At 43.3% G+C, this 23,103-nt stretch overlaps 1 protein-coding gene across 3 annotated transcripts in view; it reads right to left on the minus strand.

The window, feature by feature from the left end:
• Positions 1-2,516: 2,516 nt before the first annotated feature.
• LOC136576273 (caspase-8-like) overlaps positions 2,517-23,103 on the minus strand; it is a 44,855-nt gene continuing 24,268 nt past the window's right edge. For 2 of the 3 annotated variants that reach the window (XM_066575439.1, XM_066575440.1), the window contains exons 2-8: positions 17,122-17,451; positions 16,090-16,195; positions 14,826-14,964; positions 12,383-12,453; positions 10,038-10,176; positions 7,297-7,786; positions 2,517-5,384 (exon numbers count right to left, since the gene is read on the minus strand). In XM_066575439.1, the coding sequence (XP_066431536.1) occupies positions 5,255-5,384; positions 7,297-7,786; positions 10,038-10,176; positions 12,383-12,453; positions 14,826-14,964; positions 16,090-16,195; positions 17,122-17,429 (1,383 nt within the window). In that variant the 5' untranslated portion in view covers positions 17,430-17,451 and the 3' untranslated portion in view covers positions 2,517-5,254. Of the gene's footprint in view, positions 5,385-7,296; positions 7,787-10,037; positions 10,177-12,382; positions 12,454-14,825; positions 14,965-16,089; positions 16,196-17,121; positions 17,452-21,554; positions 21,624-23,103 lie in introns of those variants that run through there. The other variant, XM_066575441.1, reaches the window with a different exon arrangement.

Raw genomic sequence — 23,103 nt, forward strand, 5'->3', positions numbered from 1 at the left:
ATAAATCCTCAATATCCAGTAGATTTCAAGAGTCATGGCTCAATATTCTCTCTCATTGGTACAGGGTGCCCTCCTGCCTCCACACCATGATGCCTTCTGCATCTCCACTTTGCTGAAGATGCAGGAGAGAACGAGGTATGCATATCTTTTGGGAGTGTCCTGTATTGGCTGGCTTCTAGTCGGAGGTCTGGCGCATTACATCCAAATTTATAGGTGTGCTAAAAAAAAAATCGCATGACTGGGTAAAATTTCTAACCGCAGAAGAGCCAATCATGCACCTGAAATTCGCCCATTCCCTAGAGCTACAGCTGTTTCTTATGCTTTAGAAAATTTTCATTTTGGGGGATGAGGAGGGGTCAGACAAGGATAAATGTCCCATAACTCTTAGGAGTGGCGCTGACAGCATTCTTGAACGCAAACGACACACTATCACTCACATGGTGGTGCAGGGCAGGAATGGCTTTTTGGAAAAAGAAATAGCGTCTGGTCATCTGGTACTGTGCATTGTCAGGTAGAATTACAATGTGGAAGGCCTCTGTGTCCATAAGCCTGAAGGACAGCATCTCCATTGCAAGCAGCTGTGCAATTCAAGCTCTGTGCTCGCAGATGGGTGGGGTGGTATTTTTTTTAATGTTCCCATAGCTGGGGGATGGAGGGCTGCTGCTGACCTGGGGCATGCTGGACTATGAGGTAGATGCCAGTCTTGGTGAAGGAGGTTCGTGTTGGTAGCAGCTCAACTTCTGCGCTCCATTTCCCACTCCGGGCTCTGAAGCCTGCAGGTCGATCATCAATTGCGGAAGAGAAGCCTGAAGTAGGCATGCTACTGCCCCTACACAAAACTGCCTCTCCCTGCTCAGAGGCAACTTCAGGAACAGGAAGGCAGTAACCACGTGTCTGAAAAGCGCCCACTTGTGGCAGCTAGTGGATGCACAATCTTGCCATCACTATCGGCCAGATTATGTGGGCACTGGCTCCTGGGGGCAAGGGGTGGAGGGGGAGCCTGGTTTCGGATTCATGCAGTTGTTGCATAGTGAAAACTCACCTTCAGGTGATTAGTATTATGAGCCCTAATCATAAGCCAAATTCCCTATCACATAAGTGTCCTATGGCCCAAGAACTATTTTCTAAATATTTCTAAATTGTACCTTTACAAATTCATATAGATACAAAAACCAACACATCAGAAATGATACAAGATCATTAGCTCAAGCCAATTATTTTATATAACATAGAATCTCAGAATGGTAGTTGGAAGGGACCTCCAGGGTCATCGGGTCCAACCCCCTGCTCAGTGCAGGATTTACTAAATCATCCTAGACCGATATTGGTCCAGTCTTTGTTTGAACACTTCCATTGAAGGAGAACTCACCACCTCCCGTGGTAACCTGTTCCACTCATTAATCACCCTCACTGTCAGAAATTTTTTTTCTAATATCTAATCTGTGTCTCCTCCCTTTCAGTTTCATCCCATTGCTTCTAGTCTTTCCTTGTGCAAATAATAGGGCTGATCCCTCTGCACTGGGACAGCCCTTCAGATATTTGTAGGCAGCTATTAACTCTCCTCTCAGCCTTCTTTTTTGCAAGCTAAACATTCCAAGATCCTTTAACCATTCTTCGTAGGATATGATTTGCAGACCGCTCACCAGTTTGTTTATGTCTTTTTTTAAAGTGAGATGCCCAGAACTGGACACAGTATTCCAGATGAGGTCTGACTAAGGAAGAGTAAAGGGGGATGATGACCTCACGAGATCTAGACTCTATGCTTCTCTTAATACATCCCAGAATTGTGTTTGCCTTTTTAGCTGCTGCATCACATTGCTGACTCATGTTCAGTCTATGATCTATTAGTATACCCAAGTCTTTTTCACATACGCTGCTGCTTAACTGAATTCCTTCCTTTCTGTATGTGCTTTCTTCATTTGATGACATAGGCTGTTACAGTTGAGCAATTAAACTTTATTTTCCCAATGGTGGCATGACTAATTCTGGGTGGTTCTTACACCCGGGGCCTTCACAGTATAGATAGAGGAAAGAGCGCTCCAATATGCAGGGTCACCTGGCAATAAGATTAATTAGAAGACTATAAACTCTCATTTTCAGTGGTTGTGCAAAAACGCATATCAGCTGCTGCCTCCTCCTAACCAGATGGATGCAGGGCATTTGCAGGGATGTATTAATCCCAGAAATGTTTGCCTTTTTGACTGCTGCACCACATTGTTGATTCATGTTCAGTCTATGATCTATTAGTATACCCAAGTCTTTTTCACATGTGCTGCTGCTTAGCCCAATTCCTCCCATTCTGTATGTGCTTTTTTCATTTTTCTTGTCCAGATGTAGGACTTTGCATTACTCCATGTTAAATACCATTCTGTTAGTCGCTGCCCACTGTGCAAGCTTTTCAAGATCTTTTTGAATACTCTCTCTCTCTCTCTTCTATAGTGTTAGCTATCCCTCCTAGCTTAGTGTCATCAGCAAATTTCAAACATAAAAAGCATCAGCCAATAACACACGTAATCTCCACCTGTGTATAAACTTTATTAAACACACAATTATTTCACATTTAGATCAAGTCAAACACATTACAATATATAATATAGCAGCAATAAATGGAGTAAAGGTGGTTTCACACCTGCATCAGAGATTCCGGTTTTATCCTTCATGCATGCAGCGCTTCTTCCAGTATTTAGTGCCAGATCTGTGACGGAACCACCATAACTTGTGACAGTTACAAACTTAAGCCTAGCAGCAGTAGTAAAATCTAAATTGGATTGTAGTTATCTTCAATACCTTGTTGTTTTCTATGTCATGCTCATTAGAGTCTAGGATGCTGTGAGGAGTAGTTTGACAAGACCTCAAGGTAGGTTCACACCACATTTGGAATGACTGGTGCATACAGCTTTAACCCCTTGAGTGGCAGGTTTCCTACCACCCTGTCGTGCCCACCAGGGCAGGTTTTTTAAAATGGTCTAATCATTGAATTTCAACTAGTTTTGCAGTTGCGTCTCAAGAGCCATAACTTTTTCATTTTTCCATTGACATGGCCATATGAGGGCTTGTTTTTTGCGGGACAAGTTGTGATTTTTTTAAACAGGGGGGAGGAAAAAAAGAAATGGGGAAAAAAGAAAAAAAGGGGCCATGTCATTAAGGGGTTAAATAATGTATTAACTTCCTTCTCTGGGTCATTACGACGCACATGGATACCACATGTGTGATTGTATTTTTGATTTTTTACAAAGTAAAGGGAGACAAGTGTTTTTTTTATTTTTTTAATAATTTTTTTACTTTTTTTTTTTTATTTTTATTTTTTTTTGTCCCTTTAGGGGACTTCCACAGGGACCCATCAGGACCCCTGATCACATTCCGGGGGTCCGATGGTGATAGCCCTTTACATGCTGCAGTGACAACCCTTTACATGCTGCAGTCACATAGACTGCAGCATGTAAAGGGTTAACACAGCAGAGATCGGAGGTTTTCTCTGATCTCTGCTGTAAGAGCTAGTACCTAGCTGTCCTCTGACAGCTAAGCACCAAGCTCTCCCTGCCACAGAGACCATCGGCTTGTCAAGCCGATGGTCTCTATGGCAACTTGTAAACAAAGCAGGAGGTTGCCGACATGTCGGCAATATCTTCTGCTGGTTTTTCAAAGCCCTGGCTTTGTTCTCTGTGGGTCTGTGCAGGCAGAGCACACTGTCACAGCTTGTGGCATTGTGCTCTGCAGCTCCCATAGTGATACATAGCCCGGAAATCTTCCGGGCTATGTTGCTATGAGCAGTGGAGCTCGTCCCCGGAAATTTTCCGGGCGTGCCACTCAAGGGGTTAAAGTCTCTCCAAGTACATGTCTAATGTGTCCATACATTTTCCAGCTGTCGAGGAAGGGGGATCTTGCCCCAGGCGTAATTGAAAGCTGAGGCAGTCGGCAGTAGTGTATTATACAATGGTGCACTCAGAGCTGCCCTCTCTCAGCACATAGAGCACTTCTGAGAGTCCTTGTTCTGCTGTACTGTGTAGATCAGGGACTGAAAGTCGCTCCACCAATTAGTACCTTTCTTGCAAAACCGGGAAAAGTGCTGATGGTTCACCATTGCAAAAATCATTGAACTGAAAATTGGACTGGATAAAGGAAAAGGGAGAAGCTAAGCTGTGTATGTATTCTTCTATGCTCCAGTGTTGCAATGGGGGGTGGGGGTGGGTTGCTATTGGGCCCCATAATTACTAGTTACGTCCTGGAACCATTCTATTTCACACTTTTCAACTGTCCTAGGTTTTAAGGACCATCCTAGGAGGCCGGAGGTGTGAGACATGTCCCGCCCCACTGCCTGAACTTTGCTGTTGAGACTCGGACCCGTAGGAGTAGTAATGATCTTCTGTCTTCCTTACTGACAGGACTGCCACACAGTGTTGCTCTTGTCACAGCATCGGCAGTTGACACCTCTCCATGGGTCTGTGCTCATTGCTGGAAAGAGGAGAAGAGGTGCCAATGCTGTGAACAGAGTGGCAGTGTGCGGCAATCCTCTGTAAGGAAGACAGAGGATCATTGTTACTACTGATTGTCCAAGGTTTGGGAGCAGGGACCTGGCAGGGGCAAACACTATTAAGTGGTGCCACAGAGGGGGCACTATAGCTCAGTGGGGCTCCAAGGCACTGTAACTAATTGGGGCAACAGTACTTTGGGAGGGTTACTGTGAGTTTCATTGGGAGTAGCAACAGGATAAAGAGAGTATGCAGAGTCAAGTCATGACTGGAAGATGTTGACATCAATCGAAAAAAAATGTCACCTGTGATCACTGAAGGTAACGGCTGTATCATCACTATCACTGTATAGAACTGGTATCTGAGGAGTATTTAGAGGCATACTAGTTATGTGAGATTGTCACTTAGAGGCTCTATTTCTGTGCAATGGTCACTAAGGTGAAAAAGTGCCCCTCTTTTTGTTCAGAACTTGGGAGGTATGCCATTGCTTCAGTAGTTAATCAGATTATCAGGCAATTTCCTCTGCTTATAGTTTCCTCTATCTTCCATCCCCTAACTATAGGCATTGCTACATTAACAACAGTAACACTGTATCTAGATCATCTATAGAAGTGAAAGATCTACCTAAAAAGCTTGAGTTATGAACCCGTTTTATAATGTTTACCAAGTTACCCCTCCGTCTACCAAGGTTCACATAGTCACTGGTATAGACAATGAAGACGAAGTAGTGGTAGGATCATCGCTCCTGCTGTTGGATGCCATTCCAAATTGTAACAATTGATCCATTAATAGAAGACTAGTTTTCTGGTTAGTGTTGTCCATGGCTCTGACATCTGTGTTACATTGATGTTCTTAGCTCGCTTTTGGCTCAATTCCTGGTTTACTTTTGTTAGGATTGAAATGATGTCTTCATTACTAGAAAATAGTAACAGGTTGATTTTACTGATTTGTAAAATAATGTTAACTTATCAGTTCAAAAATTATGTAAGTACTACACTCATCAACAAAAATTAATGCACCAAGGAGTTGCTGGAATCAAATGGAACTTTGTGTGTGAATGTAACGATTATATATGGAAGTGATTACAATGTCAGAGCAAAGGGATCAATTCAAAGGATGCTCCAGTACCCTGTTGGGCCATCTCTGGCCTGGGATACATGATGAGATACAGTCTAGCATGGAGGCACATAAGCTCAGTATGCTATCCTGCAGCACATTAGCCTACACATGTTGCAGCTGGGCCTCTTGATCCTGCATACTTGTAGGCTGCCAAAGGTGGCGTCCCAGCAGTTCCCATAAATGCTCGATTGGTCATAAATCTACCGACTGGGCGTGCTGTGGAAGTGTGGTAACGTGGGGAAGGCATTCCTAGGAAAACATTGCTGTATGTGGGTGAGAACTAGCCTGCTGGAAAATGCCTCTTGGAAGGCCTACCGTGAGAGGCAACATGTGGCACATATCGCTGAGCTGTTAGCGTCTTTCAATCATTACTAGGAGGGACCAGCTATTGTATGCAATGGCTCTCTAGATTATCACACCAGCAATTGGGGTGGTGTTTCGCTGAACAACAAAGGCAGGATTGAAGTGCTCGCCCCAAGGCCTCAATGCTCAAATATGACCGTTGTCAGCTCCCAGACAGAACTTGGAATTGTCACTAAAGATAGTATGGTTCCAGTTTATAGCAGTCCATGTCACCACTGCAATGATGGTGTTGGAGTGTTAATTGCAGGACATGTAATGAGTCCTTGCCGTGATGCCAAATTTAATTATGCCAAGTGCCTCTAAATGGTCCAGGCAGAGAGAGGGTTCTGTAATGAAAATGCCATGCTAAGTGAATGAAAACGACTGAATGATCGGTATTAAACCCGAACGATTAGTGAACAAAGCAATAATGATTTAAGCGCCTGTATAAAGTGAACGAAAAGTGAACAACTGATCATTCGTCGCTCATTTGATGGCTGTGTTTACACTGAACGGTTTAGTTCATTTTCGCTTGCTTGAACGATAGTCATTCCAAAGCGCTGTGGAATAAGTTGGCGCTATACAAATAAAGATTATTATTAGAGATGAGCGAGCATACTCGATAAGGCAAACTACTCGAGCGAGTAGTGCCTTATTCGAGTACCTGCCCGCTCGTCTCTAAAGATTCAGCTGCCGACGCGGGTGACAGCTGAGTTGCGGGGGGGGGGGGGGGGGGAGAGGGAGAGAGATCTCCCCTCCGTTCCTTCCCGCTCTCCCTGCCCCCTGCCCGCACCCGAATCTTGATAGACGAGCGGGCAGGTACTTCAATAAGGCACTACTCGCTCGAGTAGTTTGCCTTATCGAGTATGCTCACTCATCTCTAATTATTATGTCAAAGGGCCATAGAGTGCATCCTAGAGACATGTCTAGTCAGCGATATCTCTACAAGAGGTACACCACACAAAAAGTAGCCTTTGAGAGCCTTCTTATAGGGTAATGGGGAAAATGCTTTTACAGCCTCTGGAGACAAGACCAGGTGTCTAACCAGACCGCAACTGAGTTTTGCAGCCATCCGACATTTCTATCTGGGTGCATTCTATTTTTTGGCAATGAGTGTATATAGAATTTCTTTTTACCACTCTGATCTCTTAAAAAAAAAAGAGATGTAAGAGTGTAGAAGAGAAATAATGGGGCAGATATAGTAATACTGACTAAAACATAAAAAGCATAAACCAAGAGGAGGCAATCGGAAGATACGCCAAATGTATCATAATGGTGCACATTGTGAGAGATTTGTCGCATCTTAACATGTTAGGCAATGTTCACATAACGAAACACCTATTCCAACCATAAAACGGCGGCATACCTTTGATAGCTTTTATGTAGCTGTTTACACAAGGACTGAATGTACCAAGAACCATGATAGGGATCTCTATAGGAAACATAACGGAAAGTGGTCGCCATTCCCAGCAGAAAATCTGGCTCATCTGGAATAAGGCACATTGAAAAACGTCTGCCAACCGAAGCATTGCATGCATCTGTTTGTAGAGGGACTAGTTGCTGATGTGCTTTTCCTTGACATGCTTGGATGAAGAACAATTTGGGTTTTCCGTTCAATGTAGAACATTGGGTTCTGCAGAAACAAGATGTAAGATCCCTGATGGGCACACTCTGCCCATCTGTACCGTAGATTATTCCTTTGTCCCCATGTGACAGAATGCAACATATGAAGCAATCGTTTTCTTCGTGGTTTCTTTCCCTGTATGAATTAATGGTCTGAATGATCTCATTTCCCTCAAGGTCCTCCTTTGTATCTACTTGAAACCCCAGCATGGTGAACACCTTGTAGAGCGATTCTACAAACAAGAAGAATGTGTATATTAGGTGAACTGATAGTCTACAACTGTTCAGGGTCTAGATCAGTGTTCCCCAACTCCAGTCCTCAGGGGCCGCCAACAGGTCATGTTTTCAGGATTTCCTCAGTATTACACAGGTGATGTAATTATTTTCGGTGCCTCAGATATTACCACAGGTGTTCTTACCATAGGATATCCTGAAAACATGACCTGTTGGTGGTCCCTGAGGACTGGAGTTGGGGACCCCTAGTCTAGATCACAGGATGTAAAACAATATGACTACATTCTCTTTTGAGACTGCCAACTATGTTGATTTCTACTTAATCCTAAGGAAAAGGAGAAGTTAGTACTTTTCTCTCCTTATGATTTGTATACCTGGAAAAAAATAGAATGTGCAATCCCACAAGTCTTTTTTACCAATAGAAAGCTCTATAAGATATAGTCAGATCATTGTGTTAATGCAAGAAAAACAAATTAGGTTGTCCTGACAAAGAGTGCAGTAAACCAGGGGGAAGGTGGTGGTGGTGGTGGTGGTGGTGGTGGTGGTGGTGGGGGGGTGTTGGCTGTAATCCCATGAATCATTCTTATACAAAAAGTCCTGAAAGGATGCGAATCGCTATTTTTATGTAATTTGTAGCATTTTTTTCATAATTCTTGCTTTCATGTGTCCACTTTAGTGCTGCTGCTAATTTCTACTACTGGGGGCATTCTCCTTCCCCCTCTGGCAGCTGACAATATAATCCCTTCTTACTTCATCTCAATCTCCTCAAATATACAGCCATGTAACCTCAAAAGGTTCCTCTTCTTCCCTCAGAAAGCCATTTCCTTAGCTGCTCTGCAGTAAAATGGGGGTACTATGCAGAGAATGGACTATGGGTGATCATGGTGTCCACCAGCACTCGGATCATTAGGTGGACATGCATATTGCTATAACTACAAACACCAGGTGGAGCCCTACTATACTGTCATGACTCTCCATTGGAACATGGTTATTAAATGTAAGGTGTTCACCTTCCCTTCCAACTACTTCTTTCTATTCTCATGTTATGATGGGTTCTACACTGAAGCTTGCCCTACTGCTTTTTCTATAAGTTTCATCTCTCTATAGGAATGTCATATCTTTTCCTTACTTTGGGGAATCTCACTTTCCCACTTGGCAAAGCTGGGATTTCAGACTTGACAGTTATTAACTGGAACACACCGGAATACTTGCCCTAGAGAGCTGCAGTGGGGTGTGGGGGTAAGCATTATCCTCCCGCTTATGTAAAAGACTGGTGGTATAGCTCTATAAAAAAAATTTATTGTTGCCATAAGGTAATTGTCATACATGTATGTTCTGTATTTGTAATGTACCATGTATACTCTTCAATGCTTTATGTTCCTGCACGATCTGAATACCTTGCAATCTAAGTTATTAGTAGACTGGTGGCCTGGGTGGCTTGCAGTACAGGGTGGCACTGCCATACCATCAGAGTAGCTGAGCAGCAGGAATAATGATACGCCTGGCTGCCAGCTTACAGGAGAAGGTGCCAGCATCAGTGTGGTCCCAGTAGAAGCCAGTGGTGCTGGCATAGGTATGAGCCTTGTGGCATTGCAATGTTAAGCTTGTAGCAGAGAGCAACGTGGAGATTATTAAAAGGCTGTGTTTGATGTCAACAGTTACTTCACGGAGAGGCAGTCATTGAGTTGACTGGTGGAAGGATCTTGTCGAGTGCCTGTGAGGGACTTTAGCCCTGATGGACACCAACTCTGAGAGACTATGTGAGAAATTGAGTTAGTAGGACTGTGGGATGGGTGAGAGCTTCAGCCTTGTGGGAAGCCATAGTAGGGTCAATGTAGGCGGGATGGCAACCTCAGCGCTAAAAGTAATAAAGTGACAAGTCACATGTCCTGATAGAGATAAAGAAACTTCAGCAGCATTCCAGGTGCTTTATCACAGTAAATGTATTGCCCCATAACACAAAAAAGTGCCGACGTTTCGACCCAAAGGTCTTCATCAAGTCACATGTCCTGGTCCGCAGCAACCAGAAAGGACAGCGTGGTTGTGAAGCAATTTTAAGTCACGGGAAAACCCTTTTAAGAACCTGTTCTTGTCCTATAAAGGAAATGAATCTCTCTAGGTAACTGCGTACATTTACCACCTGTGAATACAGTTTGAATATATGGAAGTAGATAGTGATATTACTAACAAAGAGGTTCCCCTGCAAGAAATATATTACAAATAAGTATGCTTTTATACAAATGCTTTTACCTTCATCTTTCTTGGTCCCTTTTCTGTCTGTAAAGTCCTCTTGGCCAGGATTCTCTCTTGCTTTACTGAAGTTAAGATTACTTATGATAAGGCAAATGCCTCGCCTCTTGTGGTTCATTTTGTAAAATGCACTTGAAAGCTAACATAAAACAAAAACATGATTGTGAACAAAGTGGTGCGGTTAAAGTGAATTCAAATGCAGTGGATTTGTTGCACACCCCGCTTGTCTTCTGCATCCTCCGCTGGGAGCGCTCGACTGTATAACAGCCAGGTGCACGGAGCAGGAAACAGCTGGATGCAGAAGATAAGCGAGGACACCCCGCTTGCCTTCTGCATCCTCCGCTGGCAGCGCAAAGTGATCTCTCATCTTGAGCGATCATCTTGCGCTGTAAATGACACAACAATGATCGCTCAAAAGTCGCTTGAGCAACATCTTTTGAGCGGTTATTGTTGTGTCTAAATGGGCCTTAACATTGTTCAATTTGTCTGAATAGGCCTTGCAGAAATTCATGAGCTTGCCACCAAAATAATCCAATCCAGACTTATCAAACAGGTTTTCAGTCACAAAAATTTCTGCAATAAATCTGCCATGTGTGACTTCACTCTTATTTTACACATGTCCGGGCTGAATAACTATATGGTATGCACTGTATTGTATTGTCGCAGTCATGGCGTACATGTACTTGCGCATTTAATTCATTTATAGGAAGTGCTGACTGCATTTGTGGAGGAGTGGCTGCCTCCATAAATTTCGTGAGCCCTATTTCCCCATCTGTCCCAAGTCTTTTCATTGTATATAGCTTGATCCCACTTTCCCTGGATGTATTTGGAGGTCTAAAGAGAAGCAAGACTGTCAGCGCAGATGGGCTCACACAGTTTGATCAAAATGTGCATTAAGAGCTTCACATCTTGATGTGGTTAGTAAATATAATTGTCATTTTTAATTAAAATATGAAATGTTTTGGAGTTTTGTAGCCACATGTTTGCTCAAATTTCAAAACATGTACAGGAACTTATACCCCAAAGCCATAGAAATGATCACAAATGTTTGTTTACACTAACCCGCCCTTCTTGCAAGAATTTTTTCAAGTAACATGAAGGGCGAATGAAGTTCTATTGACCCAGGGAGATTATCTGCATTTGTGGCTGGCTCAAGTCTTCAAGCAGTTTAGTTTTGACTTCAACTGGATCAAACAAATGAACACATTTTGTTTTTGAACTTTCGTACTATGATCAGTCGTTACACTTTTGAATATTTACAGGGGATGATCGTTGTGCACAGAAGTGCCCGATAGTCGTCCTAGCGATAATGGCTCCTGTGCTTTTAACCCTTTCCAATCCAATTTTGGATTCAGGGTTTTCTAAAAGGCTTTCTCTTTTTGTTGTTATACAACGATGCCATCTGCTGGCTAGAGTCAGTTTGTGTGCACCAGTGAGGATCCGACAGTGGAATGGCTGGCAATAGATGGTAAGAATACCCTGTCGGATGTCTTCTGATATTGGAGCTGTACAAGCTTCAATCAGAATGTAGGAAGATGTCAGGCAGTGGATTGGAAAGAGTTAAACAGGCGTGATGATCCCTCAGTGAATGGAGGTGGGACGGAGATCGTGTGCAGACCCCCGCCTCCATTCACAGTAAACAGGCAATCATTCGTAAATGAAACTGCCTATTTACATAGACCGATCGTCGTTCAGTATTTGTGCCTGCAGAAAGTGAACAACGAACAATAAGCAAATAATTATTCAGAATTCCGCGATCCAGGAAGAATCCGACCAATTATCGCTCATGTGAAAAGGGCCCTAATTCCATTAGCATCTTAATGTGCTAATTAACCTACGTGAAGCATTTCCTACAGCAAATTCATTTAGTCCATGTTAACTCAGTGACTGCCACCATTTCCACAGTAGGTAACAACCTAGTTACCCATCCTTTGTGAAATATGTATTTTAGTTCTGGTTGTAAAATATTCACTTTTGACCTTTGACCTTTTGTATCAATTGTTTATCAGCACTTATAGGGTTGTTTTCCTTGGAACACAACTTTCCACACATATTCTCCTTCTGCATTGTTCTGGTCTGTAAATTGTACTTTTTTTTACTTTTATGCCATCTATGTGTTATAATTCCTGGAGAGAAAAAAATAATCCTAGCAATTCACCCATATAGACCAGTAACGCCTTTTCCCATCTTTCAAAGCTTGAAAATGTGGATGCTTTGTATCGTGCCTTGAATATTGTATGTCATAGAGCCTTTTATTAACTAGACACTTTCTTTGCAATTAGGTCAGGACTTGTATTATTACTTCAGATATACTAGTATTCTCACCAGCTACTTTACAGTTTTACCTCTGACTCTTCTGTTCTGGAAGGTGGGTTTCTTTGTGAATCAGCAGCGATGATTGATCCTGGAACAGCAGCTGGGATGACAGATAATAAACTGCTGAATATAATAATAGCGGTTGTTTGCGGCTGTAAAGTGAGTCATGTATAGATGTTCCTGCATATATTTTTCCCACAGTGACTAAGTAGTGTTCCTCAACAACAAGGATTGTAAAAAACAAATAAAAAACAACCAAGAAGAAACAAGATAGACCAGTACAACGCATTCAGAAAGTATGCAGACAACTAACATTGGCACATTTTGTTACAAACTTCTAAAATGCATAATGTTTAATTTGTGTTCTCAACTAACAAAATATCCATGCAAAATTACGTCTGCGAAAATGTGCGCTAATTTAAAAATAACCTAAAACCTTACATTTTATATACAGTCAAACCTCTAGTTTCATTGTCTTCTAGTTTAGTTGCTTTCCAGTTTCACTGATTTTTCAAGCCAGAATTTCGCCTCTAGTTTCACTGGCTGCTTCTAGTTTCATTGGCGCCCGCTGGCCCACGTGGCCTCGCTGCTGACACGGCCCACGGGATCTCCTGCTCAGCGTCTCCTACTCCTGATGTTGAAACATTACCCAACCTTCTCCAGCGTCGCTGTGGGCTCTAGTAAGACAGTACTGTAGTGTAATGTAAGTGGCCATGTTTACCCACATAACCCAGTGATGTCACCTGCAGTCCTAGGTAAAGGCCCAGTTACACCAGCAGATGATCGTTGAAAGATTGCTCAAACGACAGCTTGAGTGACAGCTTTGAGCGATCATTTTCTATAAACTATTAAGTAGCTACTCAGCTACTTAAGAGCAATTAAGTGTGCAAATGAAGCCTTCACTGAACTCAGTTAATAGCCTGAGGGCTCTTATCTGCTTTTATCTGCTTTCAGTTCCTTTGTTCTCCACAAGGAAACAATGCTATCAGCACTCCGAGTGGTGAACTGCTGATAAGGCTCACCAACTATTTTTAGGTTGGGCTGAATTTAACGATCAGCTAGCAGTGCCCGAAAAGCGCATGATGGGCGCACATTTAGACGCAACGATTATCGCTAAAACGATCGCCGATGAACAATTTTTTTTTTTTTAGCGATCGGCTGGTGTAAATGGGCCTTAACACCACAGATAACACAGTGATAATGATGGGGACAGATGATGTAGTAGAGGTGACCTGCAGGCCTAAATCCTGGTTTAGACACCACGATTATCACTCAAAATATGTCTTTTGAGCAACTTTTGAGCTTTAATCATTGTGTGCCTTTACAGCGCAAGGTGATCGCTCAAACATTGAGCGATCACTTTGCACTATGAGCGGGGGATTCAGAAGACAAGTGGGACCGCTTGTCTTCTGCATCTAGCTGTTCTCTGCTCGGAGCACCCGGCTGTCATACAGCGGACCGCTCCGAGCGGGGGATGCAGAAGACAAGCGGGACCGCTTGTCTTCTGCCTCCAGCTGTTCTCTGCTTGGAGCGCCCAGCTGTTATACAGCCGAGCGCTCTGAGCGAGGGATGCAGAAGACAAGCGGGGTCGCTTGTCTTCTGCATCTAGCTGTTCTCTGCTCGGAGCACCCAGCTGTTATACAGCCGAGCGCTCCGAGTGGCGGATGCAGAACACAACTGGACAGCTGTGTTCTTCATACAACGCCTGTCTTCAGGGAGCGGGATACAGCTGAAACAATAGTATCAGCTGTATCCCGCTGCAAATTCCTGATAAGGGTAATTGTTCTCTTTCAGCATGCTGAAAGATCAGCAATACCTTGACGAAAACTGCACGATTGCCTCGAGTTTCATTGGTTTCAAGTTTGGCCGATTGCTTTGGGATGGATTACCGACGAAACTAGAGGTTTGACTGTATACATTCAGTCCTTTTGAAATCAAACTTTAACTTGACGTCACATAATGAGGGGGTTAATGGGGTCCAAAGAGGCCTTTCACTCTGAAATCACTCAGGTTGGGTTCCTAAATATCAGTTGTATCTGGCTAGTGTTTTTATGCTCAATTTGGGCACAACTGATGACATTTTGGTGCACTTTCTGCACCAGTCTGGTGCAGGGAAGCAACTATCATCAAAACGGATGCACTAGATGCAATGAACTTTCCACAAGAAAACTATACAATCTGTTCTGGCATTGGTTTCTTTTTGGAATTTTTACTACACACCGGGTGCCATGGTCACTATGGGCCTTATTGAAAACGGTAAAGAACAGCATAAAAAGCACAAATAAAGCTGTACATTCTTAGAGAGAGAAAAAAGCTTGCGTCAAAATTTGCAACTTATTTATGACACAAAACTTGAGCAAATCACATAAATTCCCTCATAGCATTTTTAAGCATTTAATTGTGTCAATATATATATATATATATATTTGCACAAATATCACATGGCTGCTTTGCAGATATAGTATTTTATACCTGTTTGCTCTTCATAGCCTAAAATTAGTTCCTTGAAATTTTTATCCTTAATATAGTGAGACATCTGCTTCAGGTAGCTCAGATCCTCCTTCTTGATCTTATTTTTTTTTTCCAATTCAATGAAAAGATCCCATAAACTCTAGAGAAAGTACAGATTTCATTATGCAGAGGTAGACAAGTATATAAATCTTGGTATTTGTATAGCGCCAACTTATTCCCCACCAAGCTGGGTTCTCATTTTACCGACCTCGGAAGGATGGAAGGCTGAGTCAACCTTGAGCCGGCTACCTGTGGGGATCGAACTTGCAACCTTCAGGTCGTAGGCGAGAGCTTACACTCTGCGCCACACGAGGCTCATAATATAAAAATACATAATTACCGTTTGCATTATTAACATTTCTAGGACCAACTACACCTACAAAGTCTGAAGAAAAACAGGCTTGTGTAGCATTCCAGGGTGGGGGATCAGCTTGGTACATTCATTATGATTTCCACACATTACACATACAGCTCTGCTACATCCATCTTGATTCCCACACAGCACATCACACATTCAGCTCTACTACATGCATGCTGACCCAACACATCACACACACTGCACATTACACACACAGCTCTGCCATATGGTACATCCATTTACATCAATCCTGATTCACACACAGCTTTGCTAGTTCATACATCACCAGATTCCTGGATACAGTGATCAACCCTGGTCATGTGATTCCTGACTCCACCCACACAGGTGATAAGATGACTTGTGTCATCACAGGTCCTGGTAGTAGCTACACAGTACTTTCTATCAAACTGCGCAATGGCTCCTCCCACAGCAGAGACATCGCTGCAGGTCCTTCAGCCCACCAGATCTCTTTTACCAAACTGCACAATGGCTCCTCCTACAGCAGTGATGTCACAACAGGTCCTTCAGCCCACCAGATCTCTGTGGTGGCAATAGGTCGGTGTCTTCTGTCTGGACCACTGAGTTGTGTCTGAGATAATAACAACTTAGTTGTATTCTCAGTGTGTTATTTTTGTCCTCCCCTTTCAAAAGCCCTAACTGTGTTGTTCTTCTGTCGGTCAGGCTTTGTGGTTTATATATGTTGTAGGACCTTCGATGATGTCACCAGGGAGGGGCGAACCATGAGTAGTAACTCACATTCTAACTGACAAGTGATTGCTAGTAGTTTGATTGGCCCAGATAAGTGACACAGGCAATGATAAAGCAAAATATCAACACCAATAATTAACCAAGTTAAGTATTTCTTACCGTCACTTTTTCCAATGTGAGTTTGGGAAGAATGTCTGTAAATCTCAACTTAATTTCTGCAAGTTCACTGTTTGGTACGAGGTTCCCAAGTTCATAGAGCAAGCACCTAAAACAATGAAGTCATTGAATTTGTCAATGGGAAGATTTTATTCCTAGTTTTGAACCAAGTATATAAATTACATTATAATAATATGATGTTTCTTCGAAGGGGTTGTAATTGCGACCGGGCCCCTTAACTAACAGGGGCCCAAGGGCCCCTGCAATACGCCATTTTACCGTTGTGGCCCGCGGGTGGCAGCCAGTTGCAGGCTGCAGAATCCCCCAGCACGCGGCTCTCCCTCCCACTGAGAGACTGCAGTTGTGATTGCTCACGTTGAGGAGCCGGCGGGGTAGAGCCACAGTAGCTCTACCAGACTCCTCCCCGGAGGGATGCATGCAATCTTGGCCAAGGCACCGCTAGGCCTCTTCCAGGCAACACTGGGTGGCAACCTAGAGTGTTATTGGAGGACTTTGTTATAATAATGTCACATAATTTCAGCATTTTATTGGGATTTTGCTTTCTATTGAGAAACATCAACTGCCCCTAATGGCTTATGTTACAGTTTAAAGGGGTTGTACAGGATTAGAAAACCACGGCTGCTCTTTCCAAACACAGCACCACCCTTGTCTGTGGGATATGTCTGGTATTACAGCTTAGCTCCTATTCACTCCAATAGAGTTGAGCTGCAATATCACACATAACCTATGGACAGGAGTGGTGCTGTTTTTAGGAGACATAATTCTGTTTTCTATTTCTTTCCCTCCTAAATTTGATCTTAATTTGGGTTCCTATTTCTTTCATTTGGTTCATGGCCCTTTTCTCTTCTATCTGCCCCCCCCCCCCCCACACACACACACACATCTTATATCGGCTAGATTATATTAGATTGTTCTATTTCTATTACATATTGTTGTGGATATCGGTGAATGCAGTAGGTGTCTGTGTCCATGTGAAATACTAGAAAATTACCATTTAAGACAATGTTGGCTCACCTGTAAGGAGGAATTTTTGCTATCGCTGGATTCTTCATCCTCTCAACCATTGTGCTCTTTGTCAAGTTAAAGTATTTTAGAAGTAGATCATTCCGCTTTAAATAGAACAGCAGCTCCTCAATAAGGCTCGTATTGTTCTCATCTATGAGGCCCATTTCCTGTAAAATGGTGAGCAGATGAGTGTCTTTTCCATTACAGGATTGTTGTGGGATCAAGTCCTTGCACAAGAACGTCAGCTCACTAATGTCACTAGATTCCAGCTCCTCCGTTATCTTGTACAGCATGCTAGGATAGCTAAAGTTTGCCATGATGCTCACATTGATTCTCTGTCTGGAAACGAAGAAAGCATGAAGTCAAGTTAATGCTGCAATGTAAATTACTGCTTTAGAAGAGTCGGCATTTTCATTACGAAGGCTCATTTTTCTATAAGGTACTAAGAATCAAAGTACCACAATAGCCTATGCAGCTATTCCCATGGTCCATGTGAGACCTATATCTGCAGAGATGCGAGTAGCACACATCACACACACTTACCCACGTGGCCTGGTTCCTTTTGGGACAAGTTGTATTTAATAACCCTTTCCAATACACTGTCTGACATCTAAAGACATTTTGATTGAAGGCTGTACAGCTCCGATGTCGGAAGACATCCGGCAGGGTATTCTTACTGTAGATCTCCAGTGTGTACCATACTGCAGTACTGGCTATAGCAAGCAGACGGCGCCATTGTATAATGGCAGAAAGTGAAAGCCCCCTAGGAAACCCTGAATCCAAAATTGGATTGCAAAGGGTTAATGTCACTATTCTGGCATACAAATAAGCATTAAGTAACCTTTTTTTTGGAAGTGGCATAGGATGAACCCCCCCCCCCCCTCCAGCAATTTAGGCCACTGATTTTGGGGTTTTATTTTTACAGTTCATCAGACAGTATCCATGGCATATTGATTTTATAGTACACGCTGTTATGATTATTAGAGATGAGCGAACGTACTCGTTTCAAGTAATTACTCGATCGAGCACCGCGATTTTCGAGTACTTCCGTACTCGGGTGAAAAGATTCGGGGGGGGGGCAGGGGAGGTGTGGCGCAGCGGGGGGTAGCAGCGGGGAACAGGGGGAGCCCTCTCTCTCTCTCCCTCTCCCCCCCACTCCCCGCTGCAACCCCCCACTCACCCACAGCGCCCCCCCGAATCTTTTCGACCCGAGTACGGAAGTACTCGAAAATCGCAGCGCTCGGGCGAAAAAGGGGCGTGGCCGCGTAGGTTCGCTCATCTCTAATGATTATGGCTATACCAAATGTATTGATTTCGTATGTTTTGCTGCTTTTCTGCAAAAAAAACACACTTTTAATCCCTCCCTTACCTGTGCCATACAATAAAATTCCAATAAAGATATTTTTTTTTAACTTTTTTTTGTAAGCAAATATATCATTGGTATTGCCGCAACTATAATGGCCAGTACAATAAAATGAATGCATTATTTATCCTGCATCATGAACATTGTAAAATGTAAACCATAAAACCATCAAGACAAAATGCTATTTTTTTTTATTTTACACCTCAGAAATGTAATATTAAGTGATCAAAAAGTCACTGATACCAATGAATATTACAGCTCGTTTTGCAAAAATAAAAACCCTTGCACAACACCTATGATGAAAACATTTTAAAAGTTTTTGGTCTATGAATGCAACAATGCAAAAAATTAATGATTTTTCAAAAAAAAAATAATTTTTATTTTGCAGAGAAACGTAATAGAAAAAAAAAATATATATATATGTAATTTTGCTATCAAAATGACTTGTAGGAAAAAAAAGTTATCATGTCCTTTATACCGCATAATACAGGGCGTTAAAAAAAATAAATTAAAAATGGTGAGTTAGGTAGACACATTAGCTTTGTATTGCTCTTGTTAGGAACTAACGTTTCAGCAGGATAGTTCGAGACAGTTTAGGAAAAATTGTGAACCCTGAACTAGACTTGTTCAAGGCAAGTGAATGGAAGAGCCAGGAGCAGGAACTGAGCTCCCGCCCCTCTCTGCCTCCTCTCCACCCCCTCTCCACCCCTCTGCTCTATTTGCAAAGAAAGGAGGCAGGGCGGGGCTAAGTTCCGAGAATTAGCCCCGCCCCCGTCCAGCCTCTCTTCATTGCAAATAGTGCAGAGGGGCGGAGAGGAGGCAGAGAGGGGGCGGGAGCTCAGAGCACTGCTCCTGGCCCTTCCAGCCTCCTCCCCCTGCAGAGAGAGACGATGTATATCGGCTCGGCGTAAAAACCCAGCTGATATACGTTCGTCTGAATCCAGCCTTAGGGGGACTACCCACTACAGTTTTTTTTCACTGCAAAATTCGCAGCGTTTTTTCCCTGCAGGGGTCTATGGGACTTGTTATGTTAAAATCGCGATCGCGCAAAATTGCGTTTTCGCGATAAATTGCGATTTTGCGCGATCGCGATTTTAACATTACAAGTCCCATAGACCCCTGGAGAAAAAAAATGCTGCGAATTTCGCAGTGAAAAAAAAAACTGTAGTGGGTAGTCACCCTAATAGGAAAGAATTCCCAAACTAAGAATACCCACGGGCCTTATCTCTACAAAATCCCCTGAGCACTATGCCTCACTGTAGTCACAGGAAAATAGCGGTGGTATCCGACCGCTCATCTCTACCACCAAGTTAGAAAAATTGGTAACATGCTTCACAGTGAAGTGTCTTCTGCAGCCCCCCCCCCCCCCATCTCTCATCCATTGTTTCATTCCCTTTCTTTTCATTTTCTTAGTTAAGGCCCATTTACACGAGCAGATAATCGCTCAAACAGCAGTTTAAGTGACAGCTTTGAGCGATTATTTTGCATAAAAAATAATTGGTATTTAAGTAGCTACTCAGCTACTTAAGTACCAATCAGGTGTGCAAATGAAGCCTTCCCTGAATGCAGCTAATAGCCCGAGGGCTATTATCTGTGCTCAGATCCTTTGTTCTCCACAGGGAAACAATGCTATCAGCACTCCTCATGGAAAACGACTGATAAAACTGATTGATAAAATCAAGTGAGCTTGATCTTAACGATCAGCTAAAAGTGCCCGAAAAGCGGGTGCCCTGCGTCCATTTGCACGCACCAATTATCGCTAAAACAATCACCAATTAGCGAATCTTTAGCGGTAATCATCCAATGTAAATGGGCCTTTAGGGTGGATTCAGACAACTGTATTATCGGCTCGGTTTTCATGCCGAGCCGATATACGGTGTCCTCATCTGCGGGGGGGGGGGGGGGGGGATGGAAGAGCCAGGAGCAGGAACTGAGCTCCCGCCCCCTCTCTGCCTCCTCTCTGCCCCCCAGCACTATTTGCAATAAAAGGACACGGGACGGAGGCGGGGCGAAGTTCCGAGAATTAGACCCGCCACCGTCCCGCCTCTCCCCATTGCAAATAGTGCAGAGGGGCGGAGAGGAGGCAGAGAGGGGGTGGGAGCTCAGTTCCTGCTCCTGGCTCTTCCAGGCCCCCCCCCCCTGCAGAGAGAGCCAACGTATATCGGCCGATATACGTTCGTCTGAATCCAGCCTCACTGTGTATTTGTATTTCTGACTTATGAGTAGTCAATGTTGTTAAAATTGAAAAGCAAAAAAAAAAAAAAAACAATGGTGGAATTGTGTCATTATTATTTTTCACCCCATCCCCCTCCAAAAACATCAATACAAGCTGAACAATCAGTTGCACGGAGCCCAAATTGGTATCAATAAAAACTACAGCGTGTCCAGCAAATATCAAACCCTCATACGATTATGTTGCCAAAAGACGGGGGAAAAAATTATGGCTTTTGAAATGCAGAAATGACCCCCCCCCCCCCAATCACCCAGTTGTTAACAATCCCTTAGGCTGGGTTCACACAGGGTGGATTTGTTGCGGTTTTGCTGCGTTTTTTCCGTTGCGGTTTTGCCGCAGTCAAGAACAGCTAATGCGGCAAAACCGCTTCAAAGGTTGTTTTTGTCTTGCGGATTTTCTTGCTGAAAAATCCGCAAGCGTTTTTTTCCGCAGCGCTTTTTTACTTTTGCAGCGGATTTTTCTGCGTTCGTAGAGGTCTATGGATAAAAAAGCGCTGCGAAAAAGTCAAAAGAATGGACATGCTGCGTCTTGAAAAAACGCGCCGCAGTTGCTGTGAGAACAGCTTTTTGCCCAAATCTCATTTGTGCTGCATTGCACTGCAAATGCAGCGGTTTTTCCGCAGTGCGGATATGCAACGGCAATCCTCGGCAAAACCGCAGCAAATTCGTCCTGTGTGAACCCAGCCTTTATGTGAAAAACTATTTTATTTTTTTGCGTACAGAAAAGAAAAACATTCTATTGAGACAAAGTTCTTACAGTTCATTATCTGGTATTCCTGACCTTCAGTAATCCAGAGTGTACTAAACACACAACTAGTTCATCCAAACCAAGTCGTACAGTACATACCGTAGCAGTTATATGAGTCATCCATACTAATATTATAAATGTGAAGGTAACTCTGTCCGTTTGTTGCCTTTTCACGGCTAAACCGCTGAAGCGATGACATTTGGCAGGCAGATAGCTTGTATCCTGAGGAAGGACATAGCTACGATTTATCCTGAACATTTATAGAGCTCTCTAGGGAGCGCAACAAGACAGATTTATTTGGTGAGGCGCAGGTGGAGTAGAGGGAAAGGGGGTGCACATCATGAGCTAGACCTCCCAAAACAGTCAGACACGTGAGGGCAGATGTGGTTGCGATGATTAAGCTAGCAGGGATATCTGGCGTTGCTGGAGATTAAAACTTGAATAAAGGAAACAAAAGACATTAACATGCATTAAGATTTTAAAGAAAACCCGTGTTGCCCATAGCAACCAATTACAGCGCAGCTTTCATGTTACCTCAGCAGTACAATATTCAGCAACCAATCACAGCGCAGCTTTCATGTTACCTCAGCAGTATAATATACAGCAACCAATTACAGCGCAGCTTTCATTTTACCACAGCAGTATAAGAAATAGCAACCACTCAAAGCCCAGCTTTCATGTTACCTCAGCAGTATAATATATAACAACCAATCACAGTGCAGCTTTCATGTTACCTCAGCAGTATAATATATAACAACCAATCACAGCGCAGCTTTCATGTTACCTTAGCAGTATAATATATAACAACCAATCACAGCACAGCATTCATTTTACCTCAGCAGTGTAACAAATAGCAACCAATCACAGCGCAGCTTTCATTTTACCTCAGCAGTATAAGAAATAGCAACCAATCACAGCCCAGCTTTCATGTTATCTCAGTAGTATAATATATAGCAACCAATCACAGCACAGCTTTTATCTTACCGCAGCAGTATAGGAGATACCAACCAATCACAGCCCAGCTTTCATTTGTTATACTGCTTAGGTAAAATGAAAGCTGTGCTGTGATTGGTTGGTATCTCTTATACTGGGCTGTACAACAGACAGTTTTTGCCTTACAACTTGAACAAAAAAATACAATCTCAGATTGGATAAAAAAAAACAGTTCATTGTCTTGGGTTACATACAGGGGCGTAACTATAGGGGGTGCGGTTGCACCCGGGCCCAGGAGCCTTGGGGCTCATGCCCACAGCTGGGTCGGATTCCGACTGCGAAATCTCGCAGCGGAATCAGACCCGGTGCCCCACAGAGACCCCAGACTCATATCTCCGGATCAGTTGTGAGTGCGTTGGCCGGCGCAATGCACAGTGCAGTGCATTACGAGCCGGCGCTTGCTGAGATACGATTTCCCGTGATACTTCCGCAATGCTCGCTGCGGAAGTATCGCGGGACGGATGGCTTTCATTGACTGCAATGGAAGAAATCTGCGTGATTGTACGCACAGATTAGAACATGCTTCGATTCTCCCCCGCGAGCAGGAAAATCTCAGTTGATTTCCGCTCGTGGGCAGGGAAGAATTATTTACCATTGCATGTGTATGGATGGACATTGCTGCGGAATTCGTGGTAGGCGTCTGGCCGTGAATTCC

This window comes from Eleutherodactylus coqui, chromosome 8 (genome assembly GCF_035609145.1).
Source record: "Eleutherodactylus coqui strain aEleCoq1 chromosome 8, aEleCoq1.hap1, whole genome shotgun sequence".
Lineage (NCBI taxonomy): Eukaryota > Metazoa > Chordata > Amphibia > Anura > Eleutherodactylidae > Eleutherodactylus > Eleutherodactylus coqui.